We start from the raw sequence: 25,962 nt of genomic DNA on the forward strand, positions 1-25,962 counted from the left end.
AAACGGATTGCTACTAGACTCAGAAGGAACTGATCTGAGGAAATCTGTAGTCATTGTTTTGCTACATCCTGTATGATTTAAAACTAGTTGTATGGGTAATGTCTGTTCCCCTGATAAAAGTTGTAATATCTGTAGTATCTGTAATATCTTGTGGCTTACTCTTAATAATCCCCAAACCAGAGTCCTTGGAAAACAAAACTGGATACTTTTGATCTCCAGCTACTCCATCAAAACTTAATGATATCAGGGCACTGAAACTGCTCTGTATGATACTAGAATGGCAAATACATGTCATTATATATTTGTCCAAACTCAGATCGTACAACACAAAGAGTGAACCCTAGTGTAAACTATGGACTTCGAGTGATTATGTTGTGTCCATGTGGGTTCCTCAGTTGTAACAAACAGACCACTCTGATGGGGGATGTTGATAATGGGGGTGGCTGTGCATGAATGGGGACAGGGAATATATGGGAAATCTCTGCATCTTCCACTCAATTTTACTGTGAACCTAAAACTGCTCTAATAAATAAAGTCTATTTTAAAAATTTAATGATAAAATGATGTGATTTTGTTGTAAATCAGACTTGAGCTGTAACAGATTCCTCATTTTTTGTCTGGTATGAGCTGTTATTAGCTGTTGTCATTTCCCAGACCATTTTAAAGCCCAGATTCATCAATTTTATAACAAAAACTTGGGGGCCATTTCATTATAATGTAGTTAAAAATTCTTTAGTCTGCCACTTTTTATCCCTTTGTATTAAAACAAAACTAAACAACAGAACAAAAAAGAATCGCACTCATCAAAAACATGTTAAATAACTTTTTTTTTCCTTTTTTTTAAGAAAGCTTTTTCTGCATTCATTTCCTGGAGGAAGCTTTTGTTATTTTGATTGACATGAACAACTTAAGGAACCTAAGTGAGGTTGACTATTTTTCTTTTCATTCAATTCTCTATCCTCTGAATTCCATAACTGTTACCTCATTTAACTGCCAAATATCATGTTTGTTTTATAACTGCATTCTTTGGGGAAACAGTAAAATGTACATATAGAGAAAGTTCCCATGGAAACATAATATAAACACTTAGCACACTGCACATTAGAGAAAATTTAATCATATTATTATTAACAAAAACAAAAAAGCTAATTTTGCTTTTTCCCTCTGAGTAGTTCCATAGCTGATGAAATTCACTTAAAAGGAGGTGATAACTGCAGTAGGGCCAAAAAAGGGCCTGTGAATCAGGTCTTCCTATGCTCCAACCCAAGTTCTACGTTAACAACTTTCCACAGTGCTATGAAAATACTTCTATAGCATTTTAAAAATGAACGACTCAGATTTCAAAAACTACGTAACTGCCTGTCATTATCAATTATTACCGAACTGTTTGGTGTTGCCTTCCTCTAGGCCCGGAACACAGTAATATGACAGTAGTATGTCTCAGAGAATCTCCTTTACAAAGCTAGGATCTATGTGACTTTGTTTTCAAAACCAAGGGTTTTCAATAATTTGAGAGCCCTGTTTAAAAGTCTGCTTATAATTAAGTTGATTAATTCTACTATTTGGAATGGAAAACCTCAGACTTCCTTTTGGGGTTGGGTTGCTTTTTCATCAACTTAACAGCTGATTTCCATCACAAATCAGTATATCTGAGCATCTGCACCATTTGCTTCAACCATTCCAAAACAAAGGAACTAATTTTAAAAAACACAAATATCTACAAAGAAATATCTTAAGAATAAATGCCAGTGTATTAATGATGACTATTACAAAGGTGAAAGCACAACTCCAGATTATTCTAAAAGTGTCTCTCCAGAAGGAGGATTCACATGGAGAAACTTTTGCCCTGGAAAACTACCAGTGTCCCTTCAACTCCATTATCGAGGAAGCCAACAGAAAGCAGCAGGATTCTTTTCCCACAAAAGCTCCCTTCCAACATTTGCAGCTGTCTGCCACACAGATGTTTCACATCACTGTACTTTATGGTATTTTATATCCTATGGACTATCTTCTCCAGTGCTTCTGTTGTGAGACATGAGGCAGATTTTCCTAATAAAAGATAAAAACCCTATTAGCAGCATGATGGTTGATTTAACTTATACCCATACTGCCTACATTATAGGGAAATCACTGGATATTCAATAAGTTGATTCCGGGTTCATGGTTGAGGAAAGAGTAAAGTTTGGAACAATGAGATTAGAATTCAAATTAACTTTTCAAGTTTTACGAGTGATTGAATGCTAACCAATTCAATTCAATAAACAGAGACATTTAAAAAAATACCAGTTCGGGAAGGATAAGTTTTGACACTATGGTCAGATTATGATCTAGGGCACAAAAAATATAATATACTGACCATAGGTTAGAAGGGCAGGTCAATTGTAAAAGTGGACAAATATATAAGAAAGATGGCATAGGATGTGGTGGGTACTTACTTAGCCTTCTCTAGACCACTATCTCTAGCTCCAAGTTTAATCCAACAGAAGGATGTGAAAAACAATGAGGGTTCAAAGCAAGATGGCATAGGTGATTAGAGGCCTCGAAATTAAAATTTCAGAACAAGGAAATTGTTTCAACTGAGGGAGACACTGAGGGACAACCGAACAGTTGTTTTCAATAGTAGAAATGCTGTAATTTAGATTTTGGTCTCCAACTTAAGAAGGAAAGATGAACTCAAATTCTAATGCAAAGGATTTAGATAATTGGAAAAACTGAGAGTGATAGTAATAGGATATTGGAATGGGTTTTCTAGGAAACATTCCCTATCTCCCTCTCCTGGAGATCTTTAATAACATTAAATGAGAGGTTATTATGAGTCATCAATAGTTTTGATTCACTTAAATTGGGGAGTATGGATGATCCTTCAAAGCCCTGCATAACTATTTCATAGAACTTGCTTAACTCTGAGGTCAAAGAAAAATGAAAAGTGCACAATTTAACCATCAAGGGGAAATGTACAGGAAAACTTTATTTCATAAGGACATTAATTTACTTGTTTTTCAGATTCTAATTATATTTATCATCAGCCATTGTTAATGTTCTATTCAGTGATTTTAAAAGGAAAAGAGAATTAGAGCAAAGTGAGATTTGGTATTGTTTATTCACCATGAAGTGGCCTTAAAAACACTGTCTACTTTTGGTAAAAGCAAACAAGAAAAATATCCTTATATTTCTAAATTCTTCTACTTAACCAGCCAGCTGTACATCTCTGAAATCACTTTTGGAATTGTCCTTAAGGCCATAACTCTTACCAACTTTAACTACATAAATTTAGTCACTACTCAACTATGTGGGAAACTGGACAGCAGGCAAGTCATTTTGAGAATATTTTTCAAAGTAAAAAATTGTATATTTTAAAAGAATCTCTGAAAAACGAATTAGAAATTTGGGGAGGCTGTTGGCATTGTGTGTGGTTGAAGGAAGGCTTTTATGTATGACTAAACTGTCTTAAACTTTTATATGCTGAATAAATTTTGAGTATGGTAGAGTCTTACAGAAGGACTAAATAAGAATCTAGCCTTTAGCTTAGATGGGGAGAAAAATGAAAATTTGAATCCATTATATTTGCCAGTTATATATTTCTAAGTTATATAGATTCAGATGAATTAGGAAGAAAAAAATGGACCTAAACTTTCAAATTTTATTCATATTTTATATAGATTTTTACTAGGTGGTTATTTTATTTGAATCTAACTACATTGTTATTTTGTACATTCATGTGAATTCCTTATTTAAATAAATAATTTAAAACACATCAGGATGAATTCTTTGCGGCTACAGACAGGCTTTGGCTTAAATTTATTCTCAAGGAGAACAAAAATGTTTAAAAGTTTTCTAGTGCCACGTTTATAATGCACAAGAAAATAAAATCAAACAAGGTAGTCATGCTGGATAATTCAACTCCTTCCTTACTTTAACCTCTCTAACCCACCTGTCCCCATCCCCTCTCCAACACACACACACAGATTTGATTTTCTTCCTTAATCACATCAGTCACTTAGTGTAAAACTGATTTTAAAGCTTAAACTACTTGAAAATATACCCATAACCCATTATGGGTATATGGCTTAAAGGAATGATATCTTTCTACTTCTAGGGATAAGGTTTTGTTACTATTGTTGATGTTTGTTTGTTTTCCTAAAAATGATTAAGACCTTTTCTGTAGTTTTGGGGCCTGGGAAAAAAAACTAATATTTTCAATGGCTTTTCATGGCCAGCTTGTATCACACTGATACACAACACGTGGCTTTAACACTCAGAAAGTTGAGTTTACAGGAAGAGATCCAAACAGAAGTATCTTAGCTGGGAAATAGCAGTATGTGAAACCATACCTTTCTGTTGCACTAACATCTATTCTCCTGACTACTCAAGACATCCCAGTTCTGTGTCTTTTTGGTTGATGAAGAATGTCTGTATATTTCACTTCAGAAACCAATTACAAAATAAGCTAGTGTATTTTCTACTCATTTCATTTACAGTTGACCCTCCATATCCATGGGTTCCACATCCGAGGATTCAACCAACTTCTGATTAAAAAAAGTAAAAAGTTCCAAAAACTCCAGAAAGTTCCAAAAAGCAAGACTTGAAATTGTTGTGTGCCAGCAACTATTTACATAGTTGGTATTATATACTATTACATAGTATAGGTATTATAAGTAATCTAGAGATGATTTAAAGTATACAGGAGGGTGTGTGTAGGTTATATGCAATTATTACTTTATATAAGGGACTTGAGCACCTGCGGATTTTGGTATTCCCAAGGTCCTGGAACCAATCTCTCATGGATACCAAGGGATGACTGTATGTATCGCTATAACAATCTATATTGGAAACTTAGTAAAAAGTTCTCACTGTATTTCAATATAACGTGGCTCTATCTTGAACATACTCAAGGTCACCAAAAATTCTAGGAGATATTTGTTTTGCTGGCACAATACAGATCCTACTAAATATCACAGTGAGACTCTGGATTACTCGCTTGTTTAATTAAGCATTCTACAAGCACTATAGCATGTGACGACTAGTGCTAAGATAATTTAAGGACATCTGAAGAATTAAAATAATTATATCATGAATATTGAGAAATGTTACTTAAAATCCATTTTAAGTAGTAAACCTGACTGAAGATAGCCTATTTATGTTAAGGCTTGCAAAAAACATATACTGTACTTCAATGTGATACTAGAGAATTAAGCATTAGAAGGCACATATTTCCATTATTTGAAATAAAATGAGATAAAATAAGATTTTTATTTATAGCATGGTTCATTTTTAGGTGTTATCCACGTCAGCTCCAAGTACTCACCTGCAATTACTGAAATTTAAATCCTCCGCCACTTAAAAGAAAGGGTGACAGCAAACAAAGACGAAATAAACAGAATTCAAGGATTCAACTCAGCCACAGTTGGTCCCAGCATTATAGCGTCAACAATCTAATTGTATTCAAGGACTGCAATTAATGTAAAATAAGTACGCAGAAACATGTTCTATGGTTCTAAGTGCAATGCATCACAGTTAAGGCCTTCACCTGACATTTCCTCATCCTCTCTAAAAACACCATTTGTCAAATTTCTTGTTTTAACCGTATCACTGCTGTTGCATTTCCTTGGTTTTGAAAGTCACTGAACTGTTTCCATTCCGTGCACACACTGCAAGACATGGAATCATTCCGATGGCTAGTTGAACATCAATTGCACGGCTTCGCAGTATTTTTTTAAAAATCTGTAATGTTTAAAAAGGTACCAAACACTTACGTTTAAAGCAGTAGGCATCAAATCTGCTATCAGGGAGAGGGAAGCCTGTCTGGTTCTCAAAACGATACAGGGTTCTCACCCCAAGTAAACCACCTCCACACTGGGCCCTGGCCACAGTCACAGGGTGGCGAACGCTGGCGTCCGACAGCCACCCGTAATCACACTGGTCGAAGCCGCTCCTCCACGCCGCTTGGAGCTCCCCCACTGTTGCCAGGCGGGCATCTCGGTTTTCACACCCTTCTCCAGCTTCCTCAAAGGTGAATTTATTGGGAGCAGTGATGTGGAACACATCACCTGCAATCAGAAGAGGAAAAAGGGTCTAAATTGTACTATTCAGTCCCTTTCTGTTTATGGGAGATGGGGAAAAGCACGTAATTCTTTTTTTCATGGCAAGGTAGCAGCTTCTATACTTTAAAGCAGAAAACTCAATGTTACCTCATTTTGTTATTACTAGTGATAAGAAATAACACAATAAAAAAAGAGAACACACGCCAGAAAAGTTTCATTTTATATACATATATTCCCATAGGCCGTAGAAGCAGTCATTTGATAATAAAGTTACAATCAGTTCTTTAAAATGAACAAACTTTTCCAAATGATTCTTTGGTTTACCAGACAGGAAACGGGTTTTCTCTTGAATGTAAAAGGCTATGAGGTACTTATTAACATTGCATGTTGGAAAGAGAAAGTTGCATTGAAATGTCACTGAGGTTATTTTTCTTTGTCTACCCTAAAATCAACTAGTAATTCTCTGACTCTCTCATCTATCTCTACCATCAAAATGGATTAACTCCCATCAAAGCAAACAACAAAACAAGAAGACCTCCAGGGTTTGAAGAGGGGGACGGGAAAGAGGCAGAATGGAATGCTGTTTTCTGCCTTCCTGTCCTAGACACAGGGCTGCCTTGATAGTTATGCAGGTCATGGCCTACACTTGGGCAGGGCTGAGAGTGTACAGGGGCCAGTATCCCATTCAACCAGCCAAAGGTACCAAAGCCTCCGTGGAGGAAGGGGCACCCTTTTTCTGCTTGCTCTGCCCAGAGTGGATACCTTTTGCAATCTGTCTGCCCAGAAGGAGCGCCCTTTGTGGTTCTCACAAAGTTACTGTATGTGCTAGCAGGGGCTCTAACTAGGTTGGAGAGACTCTTACATTTGCTTATTGATGAACAAAGAAAGGCAGGACATTTACTTTGTTCATCGCCAGGCTCAATTAGACCCAAGTAGTATGTTCATTATCACTTAACATGTCACAATAAAGTATTCTGGAAATGCCAGAGAGTTTGTTAAATTGGAATTTTACTTGGGTAACTAACATAACAACTTGCTGAAATAAATGCAATGTGAATTAAATGATGCTTTTCACACATGAGCACATAAGTGGCTAAAGGAGACAGAATTAGAGAATACCTAAGCAGATATAGCAGGCATGGGGAGGAGTATAAAATGAGGTAGAGAGGAAGCTAACACATTGATAGCCCATTATTACAGCAGCTGTGGGTCCTGTTTCTATCTCACTGAGGCCACTCTCTGATTCTATGAGACATTAGACAGCTGGGATGCAGAGCTCTCATGATTTGGATCTTCACCTAACTAAATCCATATGTAACAAGGGATTGTTTAAAATGTGTAGAGCCATTACTCTCTGTGCGTGTATCCTAGCTTTATAACACAAGAAAAATCAGTCGGGGGAAAAAGGCCAAATCACCCATATCAGCTCTTCTCACTGCAAATCTAAAAATGCTACCAACGAAACTAGGCCAAATCCCAATAAGAGTTATTTGAAGAAGAGAAAGAAAAATGACTTTTACCTGACTGAAAAAAGCAAGGTAGAGGTGAGAATGGGTTTTTGTCCTTAATTACCTAGGCTGGCAAAGGACAGTAATCTCACATCCAAAAATATACTATAAGAACAAAGATTCCCCCTCTCCATTCCTAGCATGTCTCCCTTCCTGCTAAGTTTTAAAAGCTTAAGGGTCACAGGACCAGTTGCATAGTATGTACTTAATAATTTGTTAAATGAATGGCATTTCAAGTTCTTGTTCAGAAACAAGGGGCCCTTTTTCTTCCATCCTTCCCAAGCAGCACATTAAAGAGCACTAACTCTGCTGCAGAGCTTTGGGTAGCTGCTGTCTGGGACAGGCGATTCACTCACCTATGGATTTGGCTCAAAGCAACCTGGGGACAGGCAGACAAGAGAGACTGCGTCACCCCAAGCAGCCTCAGCAGCCCCGTTCACCTCAGCATTACACTTGCATTTGGCCTGAAAGGAATGTAAGTGTGGAAGAGGGCAGCAGGCCAGCACGCTTCCTTCCAAGGTGGAACACTTGGATTTGTTATTACAGCTGGAGTATCAGTTTTGTTGCCTCCGTTTTCTGCATTGTGAGGTACTTCTACAATGAGGCAAGAGTACTGTTCCTTTCCAGTAACAAGAGTGATCAGCCAACCAGAGCAAGGCAGAGAAATATAATTAACTGAGGAAAACTCTGCTTCTCCAAACAGCAATTTTAGTCCATATGATGGAAGAAATCAACTTCTCCAAACGCCATACCAAAGGGCCAATGAAGAAAAATGACGGCATGATTTTCTGGGTAACTGGTTTCCCTATCTTAAATAGCAAACATGTTTGGGGTATTAAAGGAAAGAAAGGCTTCAGTAGGTGCTGGCAGGTTAAAAGAGAGTACCCTTATTATTATTAAATCAATAAAGAACTACTTATAGAACTTTTCATATAAAAACTCTTGTTAAATCTGACTTTATATCAAAACAGTGATTTAATTCACTTGTTTGGAGGATACAATTTCCATCTATCCAATCTCCAAAAAATAATTATTTTACTTATTTAACTAAATTCTGTTATCCCCAAGGTCACCTATTTTCCTTTTCATTTATATGTAAAATTTTATCAAACATTGCAAATAAAATTTTAAAAGCTTATTGAAAGAGATATCACCATTGGGTTTCATGTAACTCAGATGAAAAAAGGAATATTTAACTGGCATTAATTGAGTTTCCCCTAAGGTGAGAATGAAACCAATTCATCTCTAAAGATAATGTGTGGCCTGTCATCATATATGTCATAATTGTTGTTTCATTTCAAAATAATGAGAAAAGGAAAAGAAAAACATTTACTTTAACTCTGTTCCAAAAAAAAAAAAAAGGTCTAAGCCTTCCTAAATCATAACTGTTTAACATAAACATTACCTTGTCCACTTCAAAAATCTAATCATATAGTGAAGCATCCACACTATGGAATTCTCTTACTGAGTCTTAAAGCTTTTAGAATTGACACTCAATCTCTACCAAAAGCAATAAGTTGAATGTCTAAACTTTGCCCTTCCTATGTTTCAACCTCAAATTATTAAGGCCAGACATCTTGTACTTTTCTCAAATATGCCAGAATATCCTGGCATCAGTTTCATACCAAAACCAGAAAGAAAAAAAAAAAAGTGAATTAATAGGTAATACACAGATAGCAATAACTGAACTAATTCATATTACTGTGTCCTTGATTTTTTACATTTTATTGACAAAATTAAAATAACCTCCTGTCAAGTACTTTTTGATTCATTTGTTGCCTGGTTTTAAATAGATAATCCTTTGACGTTATATATTTTTTATCTAACATAATACAAATGTAAGGAGATCTGCTGTTTAAATCAGAATTAACCTGTTAAAAGCTTACTGTTGAAGATGTGGATGGAAAAGGTTATTAACTTATGGTTCAAGTTCTAAGAATATAATTTCCAAAAATGTCTTCTACAGAAAACTGGTGATCCTTGAGACATGAGTAGGTATTCCAAAGAAAAGAGGTTTCGTGGACATTGGCATTTAGGAAACAAATACAAGTCATCTGACAGGTCTTCGTTTCTGTGAGACTTCTCAGAGTAGTTAATATTATAGTATTTATTTGGGAGTGCCCACAAAGAACTTAGGATTTTTAAGCCATTTGACCAGAGTAATCTCCTTTTCTCATAGAAGACTAATTAACAGTCCATGGATCTGTTTCATGGAATAGTTTGGAAAACACTGCTCTAGAGACATGTATGTTTCAATCAGGAAAAGGAATCTCAATTGAGCCATAACAAAGATAACGTAGTATTAAGTTTCTGGTAGCCTATGTGTTAACCTGCTGGAGATAGAAGCAGACTGCGTAGACCAGGTAATCAGACAGAATCAAAGCAGGAACCAAAAAACAAAGCAAAGGGCATATGAAGTCCATTGCCTCCCAGGGGTGTACCAGAGACTGCAAGGGAGCAAAGGAATCTGGCGCAGAGCAGGGACCCTGATAAAGTGTCCAAGACCATATGTAAGCTGAACACAGAAGTGTCTCATTTCTTAAAAAGAAGCTTTTGCAAAAAGTCAAGCAAGGTAGAGCAGACAAAAGTAGCAGTCTTTCTCCTTAGTCACTAACTGTAGGCGCAAGTCTTTCAATCCCATATCCCATAGAAAAATGCAGGTTTTAGGCTAAACACTGTCCACTTTTACACTGAGAAAAGCAGTCAAGATGTTAAGATTTTCAAAGATTTTATTGATCTACTCTCAGTTTTAAAATCTATAGTCAGGAATTATTTATAGGTCAAATTATATGTTCTAAACTCTAACACCAGTCATTCATAGCATTAACGACATTAGACAGAAATTAAGTCTGGGCCAGTAACAGGAATGTAAACCTAAGCTTGGTCCAAAAATGAATGATCATATGAGGATATACCAAGAGATAAAATCTAAAGTCCAGAGGCAAAGCCAAACCAGGAACCAAAGGAACAGAGAAAGAGAGAGCAAACATGGGAAATCAAACAAAGCAACTCAGGGCATTTGCTTAGCTTCTCTCTCTCCAACAGGACTTCGTTGGTCAGGTTGTATAAGTTCCTACCCTGAGGGTATCTTAAAGGCACCTTTTGGCCTCTGATGTAAGTAATAAAAGTTCCTTCTGAATTTTATCACAGTATCACCTTAAGAGTGAGAGGAGAGAGCAAAGCCTTCCCTGAGAGAGAAAACGCCTATTATTAGCATCAGACAAGGCCGTGTTCTAGCTCTACTCTTGAATACTGTGACTGAACAATTGAATGTGTTTTAGCTTTACTGGATATATGCCTTCCTGGAAGACAAGCATCACTTTTATAAGTTAACAAGGAGTCTACTATTCAGTTCCAGAAGTTGCCTCATCAAAGCAGTTACATCTATAGGACATTTATTATCAAATTTGTAACAAGAACAGAGATTTGAAACATGTTTCTAAATGTTATCTATCTATGAGATAATTGTATCTCTCATAGATTATTATAGATAATAAATAATTATCTATGATATAATATAATTAAATGATAAAAATTATCTAGCAATTTTTCGCTGATTAAGGAGAGCAAATAAAGTGTCAGGAAAGAAATGCGCAAAATATCCTTTATACACAAAACGATGCATGACTTAAGGTAAAATGCCAAGCTGACTTAAGTTGTAAGTAAGAATTTACTGACATGTATACACATATATTTGCATTAGTACACACATAAACTATAATGCAGAACAGAGGATTTCACACTCAGGATAATTTGCATGTTCATATGGAAAACATATATAACCTCTAATTTTCCAAAATTTCAAGTTAAATGATCTGGCTTTGAATTATTCCTGTTATTCCAACTTTCCAGGGATGTCCTAGAAGAAACTGGAAGACATTGCTGGTGAGACTTTAATATGTGGTGACATTCTACAAACTAAATTCGTCTTAATCATAGGAATTAACATCATCAGAAATATTAAGAAAAAAATACTTAAATTTGACAAGTAACTGCTAAAAGACTCCCTGGAAAGTGGACCGTGCATGTTATTTTTCCACACTTCTGATTGCTAAATGGAAAAGCTATTTCTTAGAAGACTTTAAAATGACAGATACTAAAATGGCAAGCAATGATGAAAACAAATCAAAACATTAAGATGACCTACACTGTTCAAAAGCTAGACTTTACACTCAGGAGTAGCTCAGAAAAATTATGAAAGAGCCTGGGTCCAGAGCAAAGCTAAGGGAGGATATGTTTCTTCTACTGAAAATTCCCTGAGATCACCAAGGTGAAACGGGGAATTGGCATCAGCAGATCACAGATAATTATTCAATTCTTTCCTGGACTGCAGCTGATGGGCCGCTGTCTGTGGTAGTCAAAGCTGATATATCACCACAATTATCTAGATGCGTCTATTTTCTGGGTTGTGTGATCAATGTTTATATTTATTCTGTTTATTTGTGCTCATAACCTTTCTATCCTGAACTGTCTGGTCTGAAAATCAATTCTTATAAACTAATCATGAGTCCCTTTGCCCATCTGAGAACAGAACTTCCTGATTTTTTGTTCACTGTAAGGAAGTTCAAGATTTGTGATTGTTACTACATTTCATTGCAATGTGGGCCAAAATGGTATATGAGTAATAAATGTGTGCAAAAGTAGATATGGTGTGTGAACTGGAAAGAGTCACATGAAATGCCCATAGGATAAAACCACTTAGAGTATATGGCAAGTATTATGGTGATAAAGACAATTCAACATAATTATTACTAGGTTTAAAGTTTTTGACTTTTTTTTTTTTCAAAGGAAGCTTCTTCTCTTTTCTCTCTGTCTTTCTCTTTCTTTTTTGCCCATGTCTATATATACAAGATCAAAGCAATAAAGACTAATACTCATTATCCTGGATCACAAAATCCATCAGCTGTACGTGGTTGGTTAACAGCTAACCTACACTACTATATAATCTCTTGACAGCCAATATTTGTAGGTAATTCAAAAGCATGTCAATTCCCCCTAAGATCTGATCCTTTAACCTGTACAGAAACAAACCTTCTGTTAACAGTGACAAGAAAACTTCTGGGGCTGCCAAGGTAACTTCATCCAATTCTAGTGTTAGGCTGGCAATGTTTCTCATTTGAGGGGTAATGAGACTGGAAAGCCAGGTCAGCACCTTTCAAATTTCTCACTTGTTTTAGGCTGAAGTAGACGCATAATGTGGCTTAAAGCATAGACACTGGGTTTTGAAAATTTTAACCTCTAATTAATTTTAGAGAATTGTCATCAGTCAGCTGTGATAGTCAGTTAACATTCTCTAAATCAGATCATATTCATGGGAAAGGGAATCCACATATTTGTCAATGTGTTATTACACAAGATCTTATATATGTCATTTGAAAGGTTTAAAGACACAGGAAATCCCACTAAAATTTAAACATATTTTTATGGTTTGCAGGATGTCGGATCTCATTCTTTCCCAATGACAGAGCAGTAAGATTTTAATTAGAGTGAGAAAGAGGTTCTAAAACATTTCTGGATGTCTGAGTCTTCAAAATATATGAGATTGAATGTGTTATTTGGTTTGACAGGCTCAGTATGGCTGCAGGTCAACACAGGAGAATCAGCCTAGTTTTTTTTTTACTTTTCACAGCTGAGAGTTAAATGGCCACTGTATTTCCAAAGAAGCTCTTCCGATTTAGAATTCCAGAAATTGATATCAAAACCTTAAAACAAATGACTGTCACATGTTTCAAGGGTTTTATGTCAAGACATTTCTACTTTCTACTTATTTAAGGTAACATTATAAAATAAAAGGGACTGTATATAGAAAATCCTAAGGATTCCATTAAAAAAACTATTAGAACTAATAAGCAATTTCAGCAAGGTTGTAGGATACAATATATAAGACCAATATAAAAAAATCAATTATATTTCTATACGCTTCCAATGAACAATCAGAAAAAGAAATAAAGAAAATTCCATTTGCATTTGCATCAAAAAGAATAAAATATTTAGGATTAAATTTAACAAAAGTACAGCAAAACTTATACTCTGAAAGCTGTAAAAGCTATAAAACATCGTTGAAAGTAAAGAATCTAAAAAAAGATGGAAAAAAAATCACATGTTTATGGATCAGAAGACTTAATATTGTTAAGATGACAATAAACCTCAAATGATCTGGAGATTCGGTTCACGCTCACCTGGCTTCTTTGTAGAAACTGACAAGCTGATCTTAAAAATCATATGGGAACTCAAGGTACCCAGAAGAGGCAAAAAAATTTTGAAAAAGAAGAACACAGTTGGAGGTCTCAAATTTTCCAATTTCAAAATTTACTACAAAGCAATAGTATTCAACACAATGTGGTACTGACATAAGTATAGACATATAGATCAATGAGAGTCCAGAAATAAAACCATATATCTACGATCAGCTGATTTTTCAACAGGGTGCCAAGGCCCTTAAATGAGGAAAGAATAGTCTTTTTAACAAATAGTTCTGGAATAACTGAAAATCCACATACCAAAGAATGGATTTGGACTCTTACCTTACGCCATATACAAAAAATAACTCAAAATAGATAAAAGTAAAACTTAAAACTACAATTCTTAGAAGCAAACACAGAAGTAAGTCTTCATGACTCGGGATTTGGTAATGTGTTCTTAGATATGGCGCCAAAGGCACAAACTATCAAAGAAAAAGTAGATATTGGACTTCATCAAAATTAAAATCTTTGTGTGTCAAAGGATCCCATCGAAAAAGTAAAAATACAGATCGGCAAATGGGAGAAAATATTTACAAATCATGTATCTGAATAGGCTCCCTTGAATCCAGAGTATACAAAGAACTCTTACAACTCAATAACAAAAAGACAAATACCCAGTTTAAAATGGGCAAAGGTTCTGAATAGGTATTTCTCCAAGAAAATATGTAAACGGCCAATAGTCATAAAGGAAAAGTTGCTCAACATAATTAGCTATCAGGGAAATACAAATCAAAACCACAATGAGATAGCATTATACACACATTAGGATGGTTATAATCAAAAAGTCAGGTGAAAACAAATGTTGGCAAGAATGAAAGAATCAGGACCCTAATGTACTGCTGGTAAGAATTTTAAAACAGTTCCTCAAAAAGTTAAAGATAGAGTTATCATTTAACCCAGCAATTCCAATCATGCAATCCAAACAGGAATGCAATCATTACTCAAATAAGAATTAGGATATTTTTATGTGAGAAATCAGAGATTTGGGGGAGCTTTAAGAGCACTTTGATCCTCTTGGTTTGTAAGACTACCTGTTGCTCTACTGGGGAATCTTTGGTGGTCCTGAAAAGTTACTACGGTAGAACAGGAAAAAGGGTGCATATCCAGTCACTTAACCTCTGTGCCTTAGTTTCCTTATGTGTAAAAATAAAGGTTTTAAATAAACGCCTGTCAAGGTTTTTGTGAGAATTAAGTTAAATGGCAATGCAACCACATACAATAAATAGTTTCTTTCCTTACCCTACGGAGCTACCTCACAGTTAATCTATTCAAGTCACCATACTGAATGAGGACACGTTTTCCATAGGTGCTGCAGGGTGCCATGCCTGGTCACCTTCCTCAGTGGCTCTTAGCTAGACCATTCAAACACTTAAACAAAAACAACTCCAAGTTGAGTTTCGAATCCTTAGCAAGGTGTGTTAATATCTAAAGTCTATTTGGGAACCCACAGCTATAGCTGTGATCTATGATTCTGTGAGTTCTACAGAGAATAACTAAAAAGTTTCAGCATCTTCTAGCACCAACCTCAACCAATGTGGAGAGGTTCTATAATCCAAAATCAATATTTGAACCCATCTGCTGAACCAGGGTGTGCAGGAAGCTATTCTAACTGACGTGGGGCTTTTTAACTGAATAAACCCAGTTATCACTAATTCTTAAATAACTCCCATTGGTGAAGTACTCTGTAGATTACATGCTGTAAATTCCATCAAAATTAAGTCAATCTGAGCATCCCCAGGCAGGAACTCACACAGTTTCCAGATTTGATATATCTGATTTTGATCCTATCAAAGACGCTAAAGAAGCTGGAACTAAGCCTTGCTCTAAGACCTGTTTAATGACATTCAGGCTTTTACCTAAATGTTTAGCTTTTCATATCTAAAGGAGCTCATTAAGAGAAAAACGAAAGGTTGTTTTTGGTTCTAGGTCAGACACAAGCATGACCTGGAGGCATTAGACAAGTCATAGAGGTGATAGAGCTATCCTGGATTTTGACATGAGGAAGCAGTAGAAAAATAAACCTGTAATTTGTGAATAGGGACAAAGGAACCGATGCCAGAGAGGACAGTTGGCTGGGAATGCAAGAAAGGGCCATGACTGTGAGAGGCTGGAAAGGAGAAAAGAGTGTCTCTAGGAAGGAATTATTTCTAAGAGACACCACAGAAAAGAGTGAGAGGAGAAATTCAAAGAGAAAAAACTAGTATCATGGTGATCCAATTTAAAAAAAAAAAAGATGTTTAGTAAGTTTGGTGGACAAAGCTTGGCATTTTTTTCAAGTACTGTAGAAAAGGTAGCATGGTGGAGACAGCCTCTGAAAGAGACAAAGTCTGGAGAAATACTACAATTACCACCAAGTAGTTCTTGAGTAACTATGATGTGTCTATTACTGGAATAGGTTCTTCATTGTGGTTGGGAAAGTTACAGAAGATGACTATGGCCTTATCTCTATCAGGAGCTTACAGAAGTTTTTCAGAAATAAAAATAACAGGTAATAGTTTGTGTCTGATGAACATAAAGCAACCAGAGAAGAATTAAACACCAGATATGTGGAACTAACTCTAAGAAAAGTGGGAGTTCAGAATCAGGAAATGTCAGTGTGAGCTGGAAGAGGCAAAGATGGGCTCTTGGAGGCAGTCTGTTCATAGGCAGAGGGAAGAGTAGAATGCTGGAAAGGGGAGAGGCTTGTGTTTTCAGAGAGGATCCAAGCAGAGCTGCTGGCAGGAGGTAGCAGAGGGTCTGTGGATGATTGGTGCACATATGTGGCATCATATTGGAGAGAGGGAAACACAGTTGAATAGGTTACTCCCAAGCCAGGATTGAGGGGCTTTGCAGGTCCTCAAGGAGGAAGGAAGGCAACAGGAAATTCACACTACACAATGCTGAGTAGGGGAATGATAATGGCCATGGTGTTTACATGCTTTGATGGTCATAAAACAGGTCCCCTGAAGAACTGTTAAAGGCTTGGGGATTATTTGTGAGATAAAACAGAAAACCAGAGATGAGACACACACATGATTCACAGGGACGTCCCTGGTGGCACAGTGGTTAAGAATCTGCATGCCAATGCAGGGGACACAGGCTCGAGCCTTGGTCCGGGAAGATCCCACATGCCGCGGAGCAACTAAGCCCATGTGCCACAACTACTGAGCCTGTGCTCTAGAGCCCCAGAGCCACAACTACTGAGCTCACGTGCCACAACTACTGAAGCCCATGCACCTAGAGCCCGTGCTCCGCAACAAGAGAGGCCACTGCGATGAGAAGCCCGCGCACTGCAACAAAGAGTAGCCCTGCTTGCCCCAACTAGAGAAAAGCCCTTGCGTGGCAACAAAGACCCAGTGCAGCCAAAAATAATAATAATAAATAAATAATTTTTTGAAAAATGATTCGCAAACTAGAACTGTGGGTATGGAATTCAGAAGAGAGTTCAGGGCTAGACATGCAAAACTAAAACTTATCATTTTTCTTTTTTTTTTGTTTGTTTGGTGTCTCTTTGTGTCCTATTCATCCCACAAGGCATTTGACTTATTTACACACAAAAGAGCAAAAGTGAAATTAAATGAACCAGTAAGGACATTGGAGCAATGAAAAACTGGGAAGTAGAATTGTGATGAAGCCCGGAGATGTGTGAAGTTATCCAAAGGGCAAGTGTAAAGCGATGTGAGTATAGTGGGCACTTAGTTTGGAGGTTAATTTATTAATTCACTCATTTTATTCAACTCCATCTATGGAGCACCTACTATGTGCCAAGGACATAGTGGGGATACACATGATTCCTTCCCTCCCAGAATCCATGGTCTAGTAGGAGAGATGGAGGAATAAGCAAACATTTGCAGGAGGGTGATTATAGTCACACATTCAAAGATTGAGAATGGTAAAGGTGAGAGAGACCAACTAGGACTTAAGAAGGGGATAAGGGATCAGTGTGACAGCCCATAGTACAGACACATCCAAGTGTTGGGAAGCTTGTGTGAAGGTCAGGGAATTGGAATAGTAGGGTGGTAGTTGTTCCAGGTGAAAGAACAGCCAAAGGGTAGGGCTAACATGGAAAATATAGGCCAGAGAAGGAGAGGCGATAGGTTCCCAAGGTTGCCCATGTCAGGGCGTCTTGTTACTCTGCTGACACAAATTTCAGCCAGTGCTTGAATTCCTATTTATACTTATTCTTTTATCTTTTTCTTCCAGCTGTTATGTGATAGGACAAAAAAGTTCAAATTCTGTTGTTTTGGTATAAATACTCCAACTAAAGTTATGCTATATTATACATTACAAGTTTTCAATTATCAAATATGTAGAACAATTATCCCAAATAAATATACAACTGTATGAAATACAGTTGGGTTACACTGGAGGAGAGACTGGTTTGACCAATACCAGTTGCCCTAGAAGTGGCGATATTTATGGAGGTGGAGAAGAATTCCTGTATGACTAATAAATCCTTCTCATTGTGGTGTACGCATACATCCTCAGAATGACTCTTCTGACAGAGTTCAATTTTCCGTGAACACTAGTTTTGATCCTCTGAACAGATTTTGGGAAGCCAGCTCTCAATGGGTACAATGTGGCTAGGAATCCTTGGTAGGGCTTTTACCACCAAGACCTGTCAAAAGTATCTCACACAGAATTTGTACAGGACATGGAATTTCTGGAACTTCTGCAGAAGCAAAAAGTCCTCTGGCCTTCAGAGAAGTTAGGGATTCTGCAGCCTTAGAGACTGGGGTTTCAGTAGCTCCATCAGGATAAGACTGAAGAAGAGACATGCAGAGGGGCCCCTAGGTGCTCCTTCCGGGTGCATTGTAAATACTTAAGCCTGTCTTTCCATCAAGGAGTCTGGCTTGTGATGCTTATTCACATTGGGATCAAATTGGCCACGGATTTATACTTGAAAACCACATTTCAATGATATTTAGTAAAGATCTTTTAGGTAATTAGAAGTTATGTATACTTTTTCAAAAACTATCTCTGGTTTAGTTCCAGCATTATCAGTGTTCCAGAAATTTTTATGACTATCACTCTAATAGATATTATTCCAAAGGAGAACCACAGTGATAAAACAAATTCCACCTTAGTGAATTTGAATACAAATTTCCATCTTACTGAGATAGCAATAACCAAATTTATTTCCTAGAACCAGAATCCCCTACCGACCATCTCCTATGCTATGAAAAAAGTTAACTAAATTTAAAATAAAATTAAATTTAAAGGAAGGAGCTAAGCTATATCTATCTATCTATATCTCATAGCATGGATTTTATATATCTTTTCCCTTTGTCCTTGTAAAAAATGGAAATTGTTAGTATCAAAGTTACGGTTTAGAAAACACATCTATCAGTCTTAAATAATAGTTATAATAAGAATGTTAAGATGCTAGAGAACCACACTTAGCAGCTTTCTTGGAAGCAGGCCATCCTATTCAAATTTAGGGCATTAGGCAAATATAAGCTGCTTATTTTCTAGCTTTCAGTCTCTGTGGTTATTTTTTCAATTCATAGAATCATAGAATTTTAATGTTGGAAGGGACTATGGAAGTTATCTAGTCCTACTTCCTTATTTTACACATAAGAAAATTGAGTTCATTCTTTTCTTGGGGAGCCAGCCAAAATTAAAAGTATAACTCAATGCAATACTTCTTTTTATATATTTAGGCTTCTAAGATACCTGTTGCTACAAATGAAATTCCACTTCAAAAGTCACTGAAATTTCTATTCTTATAATAAAACTGCATTGTGTCCTTAGATAACATCACCACAAGAGAACTCAAACTTGTCTCTAAGAATCTAACTCATGCTAAGTGAGAAATGATAGTGCCAGAATCAATCAGACTCTAAGCATCTCCAAAGCGAGGCTTATATCTTACTTGGCTTCATAGTCCTAACTACGAGCAGAGTACCTATCACACAGTAGGTGTTTTCTTTTAATGTGTTCATTGGTTGAATGAATGAATGATTGCTCTAAATATTAGTGTAGCAAAGTGAACACAAGGAGAAGCAAACCATGAAAATCCTTCCCGGGCTAGTTTGCCTGACTCAGCTGCACTTCAGGGTGTTTATCAGCACTTGGATTCACAGTGGTTTGTCATCACAGGATTTTACCTGAAGTTCTTACAAGAATAGGTACCACCCTTACAGGTTTCTATTCTTAATGCTCTAAAAGTGTATTGGAAACAGTCCAATGGCAGCATGACTGAAAGCAAACCTGCCATTAACTAAAGACATTTCAAACCTACATAACCATTTACACAGCCCTCGTTCTCTTTCCACTTTAATTTAAGCTTATTTCACCACAGAATCATACGGTTATTTAAACTAAATGTTGCTGTTTGGAATCTAAACAAGCATGAAGACTTGCTCTATCCCCACGTGCTCCCAGTCTTTCCTCAATTTTCTTAGGTCAAATGAAGCTATAGAAATTTGAACATCTTACCGTCCAGATGGTCCACGTAACAATACACATCATAAGTTTCATGAGTAGCACGGAGCCCATAGGTCCTGACTCCTTCCTTCCCCATCTTATCTCCATAACAGCCTTCTCGGGGAGTCCGGATGGGATACCTGGGGAAATAAAGGACTAGTAGGTAGCACTTTATTCTCGCTCCAAATAGATGAATTAAACCTGGTGGCCCCCAGACCGCTCACCTAACACTCTGATCAGACAGCCAGCCTGCATCACATTGCTCAAATCCATCTTCATAGGCGGCATATAGTTGCTCTGGGGTTGCTATGACAGCCCCAACATCCAAACAAGCCTTCCGAGCCATCTCAAAATTCAGAGTGTACCTGCTGGTCGCTGCTCTGTAGTGAAACACAACCCCTGCAAAGATAGCAGCAAACAATTATGGGCAAGTTCAAGTCTCCCACCATACTGTGCAGTTTCTCATTGGAGTAATTTGTCAAATTACTTGCTAACTCAGTAATAACATCATGATACTTCTTTATGTTTACTTTATTTTATGTAGCATTATACAAAATTATGGTGATCTGAGGAGCCCCAGAAATGTTGTTCACTTAGGTGTCCTATTCTGCTCCATTAGAGAGTTTCAAGAATTTTCTGTTCCCATGTAAACAATCTAAAAAGAAAGATTTAAGCCACTAAATCCCAAATGGTGACTAGTTGTCCTAATTGCAGGTAGTATTCAGGCTATTATGGGAACCTTGGACAATTAAATGGAGTAGGTGCTGCAAGAGATACAAAGAGTTAAGGGGGCCACAAGATCAACTTCTCCTACTTCATGTTTTTACTCAGGGCCAACTCAATAGAAGCACATGGAGCCTTCACCAGTACCACTTCCTACAAACATGAAACATTGTAATATTTACTTCCAGAGACAATATACTAAAATGGAAAAGACGCTGGAGTAGGTATGAGTGAGAAGGCCTGTTCCAATCCCTAATTTGCTCCTTAATCATATATAAGTCTTAATTTTCCCCTTCATAAAGTATAACTAATATTGCTTAGGTTATTTGATTGATAAGAAGGTCAAATTTTAAAATGTCAGATAGACTGCTGTGATAAAAGTTTATCATATTCATAATTTAGGGTCTCCACTTTGACAGGTAAGATGTATGATTTTTATCCCAAAGGAGGCCTGAAATAAAATTCTCCAGACTCCCATGGGCAGAAGCCAGGCATCCTGATATGTGCCTCAAATTCCACTTCATTGTATTTTAGGAGTTACATAAACTTGTGGTTCTTGAACTGTGTTTCAGGGCTCAAAGAATTGTCAAAGGCCTGAAGAAAGAGCAGCTGAGGGGGTGGAGCTTTGGTCCTCTTCTCCTACTTTAGCAAGAGCATCTCCATTTATAACTGGAGTAAATATGATGACTCATTTTCATAAAAGAGCAAAGTGAGTCAAGCAAATGTGCCTAGGAAGTCACTGGAAAATAGAAATTGGGGTAATTGGGTCTTACGGATGAGATTTTATTGAGTTATATCATTTAAGACCACTGTTTTGTTAGGCGGAATTAATTTTGGTTTCCAAGATATCTTCCACTCTCCTTTTATTCCTAGTAATTTCCTGGAGTTGACAACAAGTCTCTCTCTCTCTCTCTCTCTCTCTTTCTCTCTCTCTCTTACAGCCTGACTTCTCGCTATAAGACTGTCTCCCACATGCCTATCCTTAGATTGTCTCTCTCTTCCAAAATAGGTATGTGCCAATAAAGTATCTAAAGGGAACAGACTAGCCATGTCATAAATAAGCACCTCTGATCAGTGTCAATACAGAAAGATCTGCAGAGGCACCAAGTAGATGCATTGACAACTAACATTCATTTTCCCATTTCTGATATTGCAAAGAAAAAACTGATCAAATGCGTTTCATAAAATCTGTAGCTTTGTAGAATGACTCTAAAAGTACCAGGAAGTATATATGGTGCTATCTAGTAAGTATGAAAGATAGTTTATAATGATCTCTAAGGCTTAAGGCAGACTTTGAATGGTTTTAAATTAGTCTTATGTTGATCAAAGCTTCAAATAGCCTTCTTGGTAATTAAAAATCTTCCATGTGCCCTGAAGATTGGCAGTAAGGGGGCACAAAGGGGCCTCCTTGGGAATACCAGGCTGTAGAAGTATCTGCAATTGCTGGGATAATTTGAAGACCTCATGGGGCTAAGGAGATTAAGTGGAGGATTTTCATTGTTTCAAAGGGGGCAAGGGGCAAATCCACTGCTAATTCTTTAATGATGAAAATTGTAAGAAGTTGTAAACTTCTTGTGGGATTTTAAAAACATATATGTATATATAAATTTATATGCAATGTTTATCTAACACCATATATATATATATATATATATATATATATATATATATAGTGTATGTTACATTATACAAAAAGAGGAAGAGAGAGATCAGTAGAAAAAACAATACTAGACAAACCAAAGTAAATGATAAAAAGGTTAAAAGAGCAAAGAGCCCAGGGTGTTTAGTGGATGCCTGGAAAACATAAAAATAGATTTATAGAAGGGAGCAATAGAATCTGAATGGAAAAGGATGTTCAGAAAATTAATCTGTCACATCTGAAATTCAAAATATTTCCTTTTGGCTACACAAGAAAGAGTTTTAATAAAACCCTTTGTATATATTTCTGAAAGGTAAATATTTTATAGGGAAGTGGAGGATTGGAAGAAAAATCTGTTCCATCATGTCTGGGTATTAGAATTTTGCTTAATAACTTGCCAAAATATTTTTCTTCCAAGAGCTATGGCATTATGTGTGTACCCAATTAAAGCAATTTTTCTTTGCTTTGTCTCCTAACTTAAATTCAAATGACATACAAACCACCGCTCAACGTGGGCTAAAACTAAAATGTCTCATTGCAAGACAGTGGACAACAACCAGTGCATTGACCTTAAAAAAAATTCACTGAGTTCTTGTTTTGATCCAATTCAAATGTTTATTGAGTCCTAGCTTTTTCAAAGCACTGTGATATATACCATGGTACTTATTAGGTGCCTTATTTCTTCAATGTAAGTTAAGATATAATTTATATTTCTTAAAAGCAAATTCAAAGATTTTAATAATCATGCTAGGAGAGTGAGAAAAAGAAGGAAAGGGGTTTTTTCCTGTGTGTGTGTATGTATATATCTATATGTGTATATATGTATATGCACATATACGCATATGTTAAAATTAAAACAAAATGTAGAACAGCCTTTACAGTATTAAAAAATAACCACTGATAGGTCTCAATAATGAAGTAATGATTCTTGAGCTATAAACCATGTCTTGAAGTATTCATTATACCTAGTATAAAGTCACCTTCCTTGATTCCTGAACAAATAACAGTTCATTTTTGGTGAAAGACGTAGACTGTTGTGTTGATTAATGTTTTACCCCTTGTCCAAACCCTGAGCAATGGCTACTTTTGAATATTGTTTCACCACATTTCTGAACCAGGTATCGTGTTATACTACCTTCTTCTAGATTCCCAAAGCCTTACCCTCCACAGCCAAAGACACTGTGTCCTGTGTGTCTTCAATCCCATACATGACGTCGCAGCGGTAGAGGCCTGCATCACTGGCCAGCAGTTTGACCATGGTGAGTGAGGCATCGCCCACGTCCTCGGGATGTGTAGGCACCGACACTCTCCCTTTGTAGCCCTGACCAATCTTGATATTCCCATTTTGGGCCACGAGAACAGTAGTCTCCTTTAAATCTTTTCCATTCTTGTCCAATTCAATCTTAGACCATTTGATTCGGAGAAATTCGCTGGTGGTGTTGTAAGTGGGTGGTAAGGTAGGCATGGTTGAAAAATGACAAGGTAGGTTGACTTTTCCAGAGAGGGAGCCCTTAACAGGTGGGCTTTTTTCCACTTTGACTAGAGGAAAGAGAAAATACTAAATTAACAAACTGAGTCTATTAAATATGTGAATGGATAAGAACCATTATAGGCGGTTGCTTATATCCTCAATATGTGAAATAATTAGAATGATTTTATATACAGAGAATAGTACACAATTTCAGTAATGTTTTATAACAAAGACAGGGATTAATAATGCTTATTTTTTTATGTGCTAAAAATATGGCATTCATTTTAAAGTATTTGTAACTTAGTGTTTAACATGAACAAAATAAGTGATAAAATAAGGCAAGTGTAGGAAGACAAACAATCAAGGGCAAGAGAAGACTAGACTTAAGCAATGCAGGTTTAAAAGACTGGACCAATGTTAGGAAGAATAGTTAAAAAACAAATTTAAGTCTACAGGTCAGAAGAAGAAAAATGATTAAGATAACTGCCACATTACCTTAGAGGAAATGAAAACAACTCAAAGGGGAAGTGAAAACTTTAAAACATACTTCAGTAGACTGGAACAGGGGGAAGCCCAGCACTTGAAGAATGCTCTTTGGTTCAGTGTTTGAACCAAAGACTTTCATTGTAATGAGAAATCCAGCTGCAATCACTTTGCAGTGAAACATTACCTCTAGATTATATCCTGGGGGTGGGTGGGGGTGGGGAGGGGGAGTTAGCATCTGTTCACCTAACCTTCTAAAGTATTAATCTACAGAATGCCTTTCTGTTTAAGCCCTTAAACTTTTAATGAGAAAGAACACATTGACCACAATTTAATACCATTACATGCAAAAAACCCACATTCTTTCACGCTTATAGGAATCTATACCTCTCCTCTCCCTTTTTCCCCCATCTTCCAGTCTCTACTAGTTGGGTAGACAATGTGTTGGTAATAAGAATAGAAATTATCATTAGTGCACAAGGAACTCCCAGGTCATGCAAATATGATGAATAGTAATAGTAGCCTCTAGGTGGAGTGAAATAACGTTAATCAACAAAATGATATGTATCTAACACTTGGTGTATTAGTACTTAAAGGCATTAGTAACACACATCTCAAAATGGACATGCATTAGAAATGATACAGATGCTAAGGAATGAAACTTAACTTCAGAAAGATTAGATCCCATTAGGGAGATGAAGACAACAAAAAGATATTTTGTACTTTTTTGCCAAGAAAAGGGGTCCTGAGAAGGGAAGGGGTGAAAATTTTATGAACTAAAAATCTCCTAATTTATATTCATCATATGTTCTAGGAAATCCCATCTTCCTTCCTGAAGAATTATAGATCATTAACTTCACAAATAAAAGATTGCTTTTTAAATGGAGAATAAACATCTTTACCATCAACATCAATTATGATATAAATTATAAGACCCTTGGGCTTCCCAGGTGGCGCGGTGGTTGAGAGTCTGCCTACCGATGCAGGGGACACGGGTTCGTGCCCCGGTCCGGGAAGATCCCACATGCCGCAGAGCGGCTGGGCCCGTAAGCCATGGCTGCTGAGCCTGCGCGTCCAGAGCCTGTGCTCCGCAATGGGAGAGGCCACAACAGTGAGAGGCCCGTGTACCGGTAAAACAACAACAACAACAACAAACTATAAGGCCCTTTATGATTTCCTTTAAAATGAGTTTAAGATAAATGACTTTCAATTCCTTAATATTTATTACTAAATTACAGTTCTTTTCACAGTTTTAGAGGTATAGGGGCAGATATGAGATTCACCTCTATCTATCTGATTGGGAGGTTTCTGACACTTAGAGCATTACTCAATAACTGTGCTGTAATGAAAAAATATATTAGAACAAACTTACACCAACAGGCAATTTCCCAGGGGTTATTTATTGTTCTGGGTGTTTACAGATACAAGAAAATTAAAAGCTTCAGTT

General features: G+C 36.7%; 1 protein-coding gene across 4 annotated transcripts in view; it reads right to left on the reverse strand.

Annotated features, from left to right (window-relative positions):
- The window catches only part of VCAN (versican), a gene marked incomplete at both ends in the record, with an annotated part of 100,571 nt that overhangs the window by 64,665 nt on the left and 9,944 nt on the right, over positions 1-25,962 (reverse strand). For all 4 annotated transcript variants that reach the window (XM_082836359.1, XM_082836357.1, XM_082836358.1 and 1 more), the window contains 4 exons: positions 5,754-6,047; positions 20,212-20,339; positions 20,424-20,598; positions 23,723-24,100. In XM_082836359.1, coding sequence (XP_082692485.1) covers positions 5,754-6,047; positions 20,212-20,339; positions 20,424-20,598; positions 23,723-24,100 — 975 coding nt within the window. The remainder of the gene's footprint in view (positions 1-5,753; positions 6,048-20,211; positions 20,340-20,423; positions 20,599-23,722; positions 24,101-25,962) is intronic.

The sequence above is a fragment of the Leucopleurus acutus genome (genome assembly GCF_964270905.1).
Source record: "Leucopleurus acutus genome assembly, chromosome: 3".
In the NCBI taxonomy this organism is placed as follows: domain Eukaryota; kingdom Metazoa; phylum Chordata; class Mammalia; order Artiodactyla; family Delphinidae; genus Leucopleurus; species Leucopleurus acutus.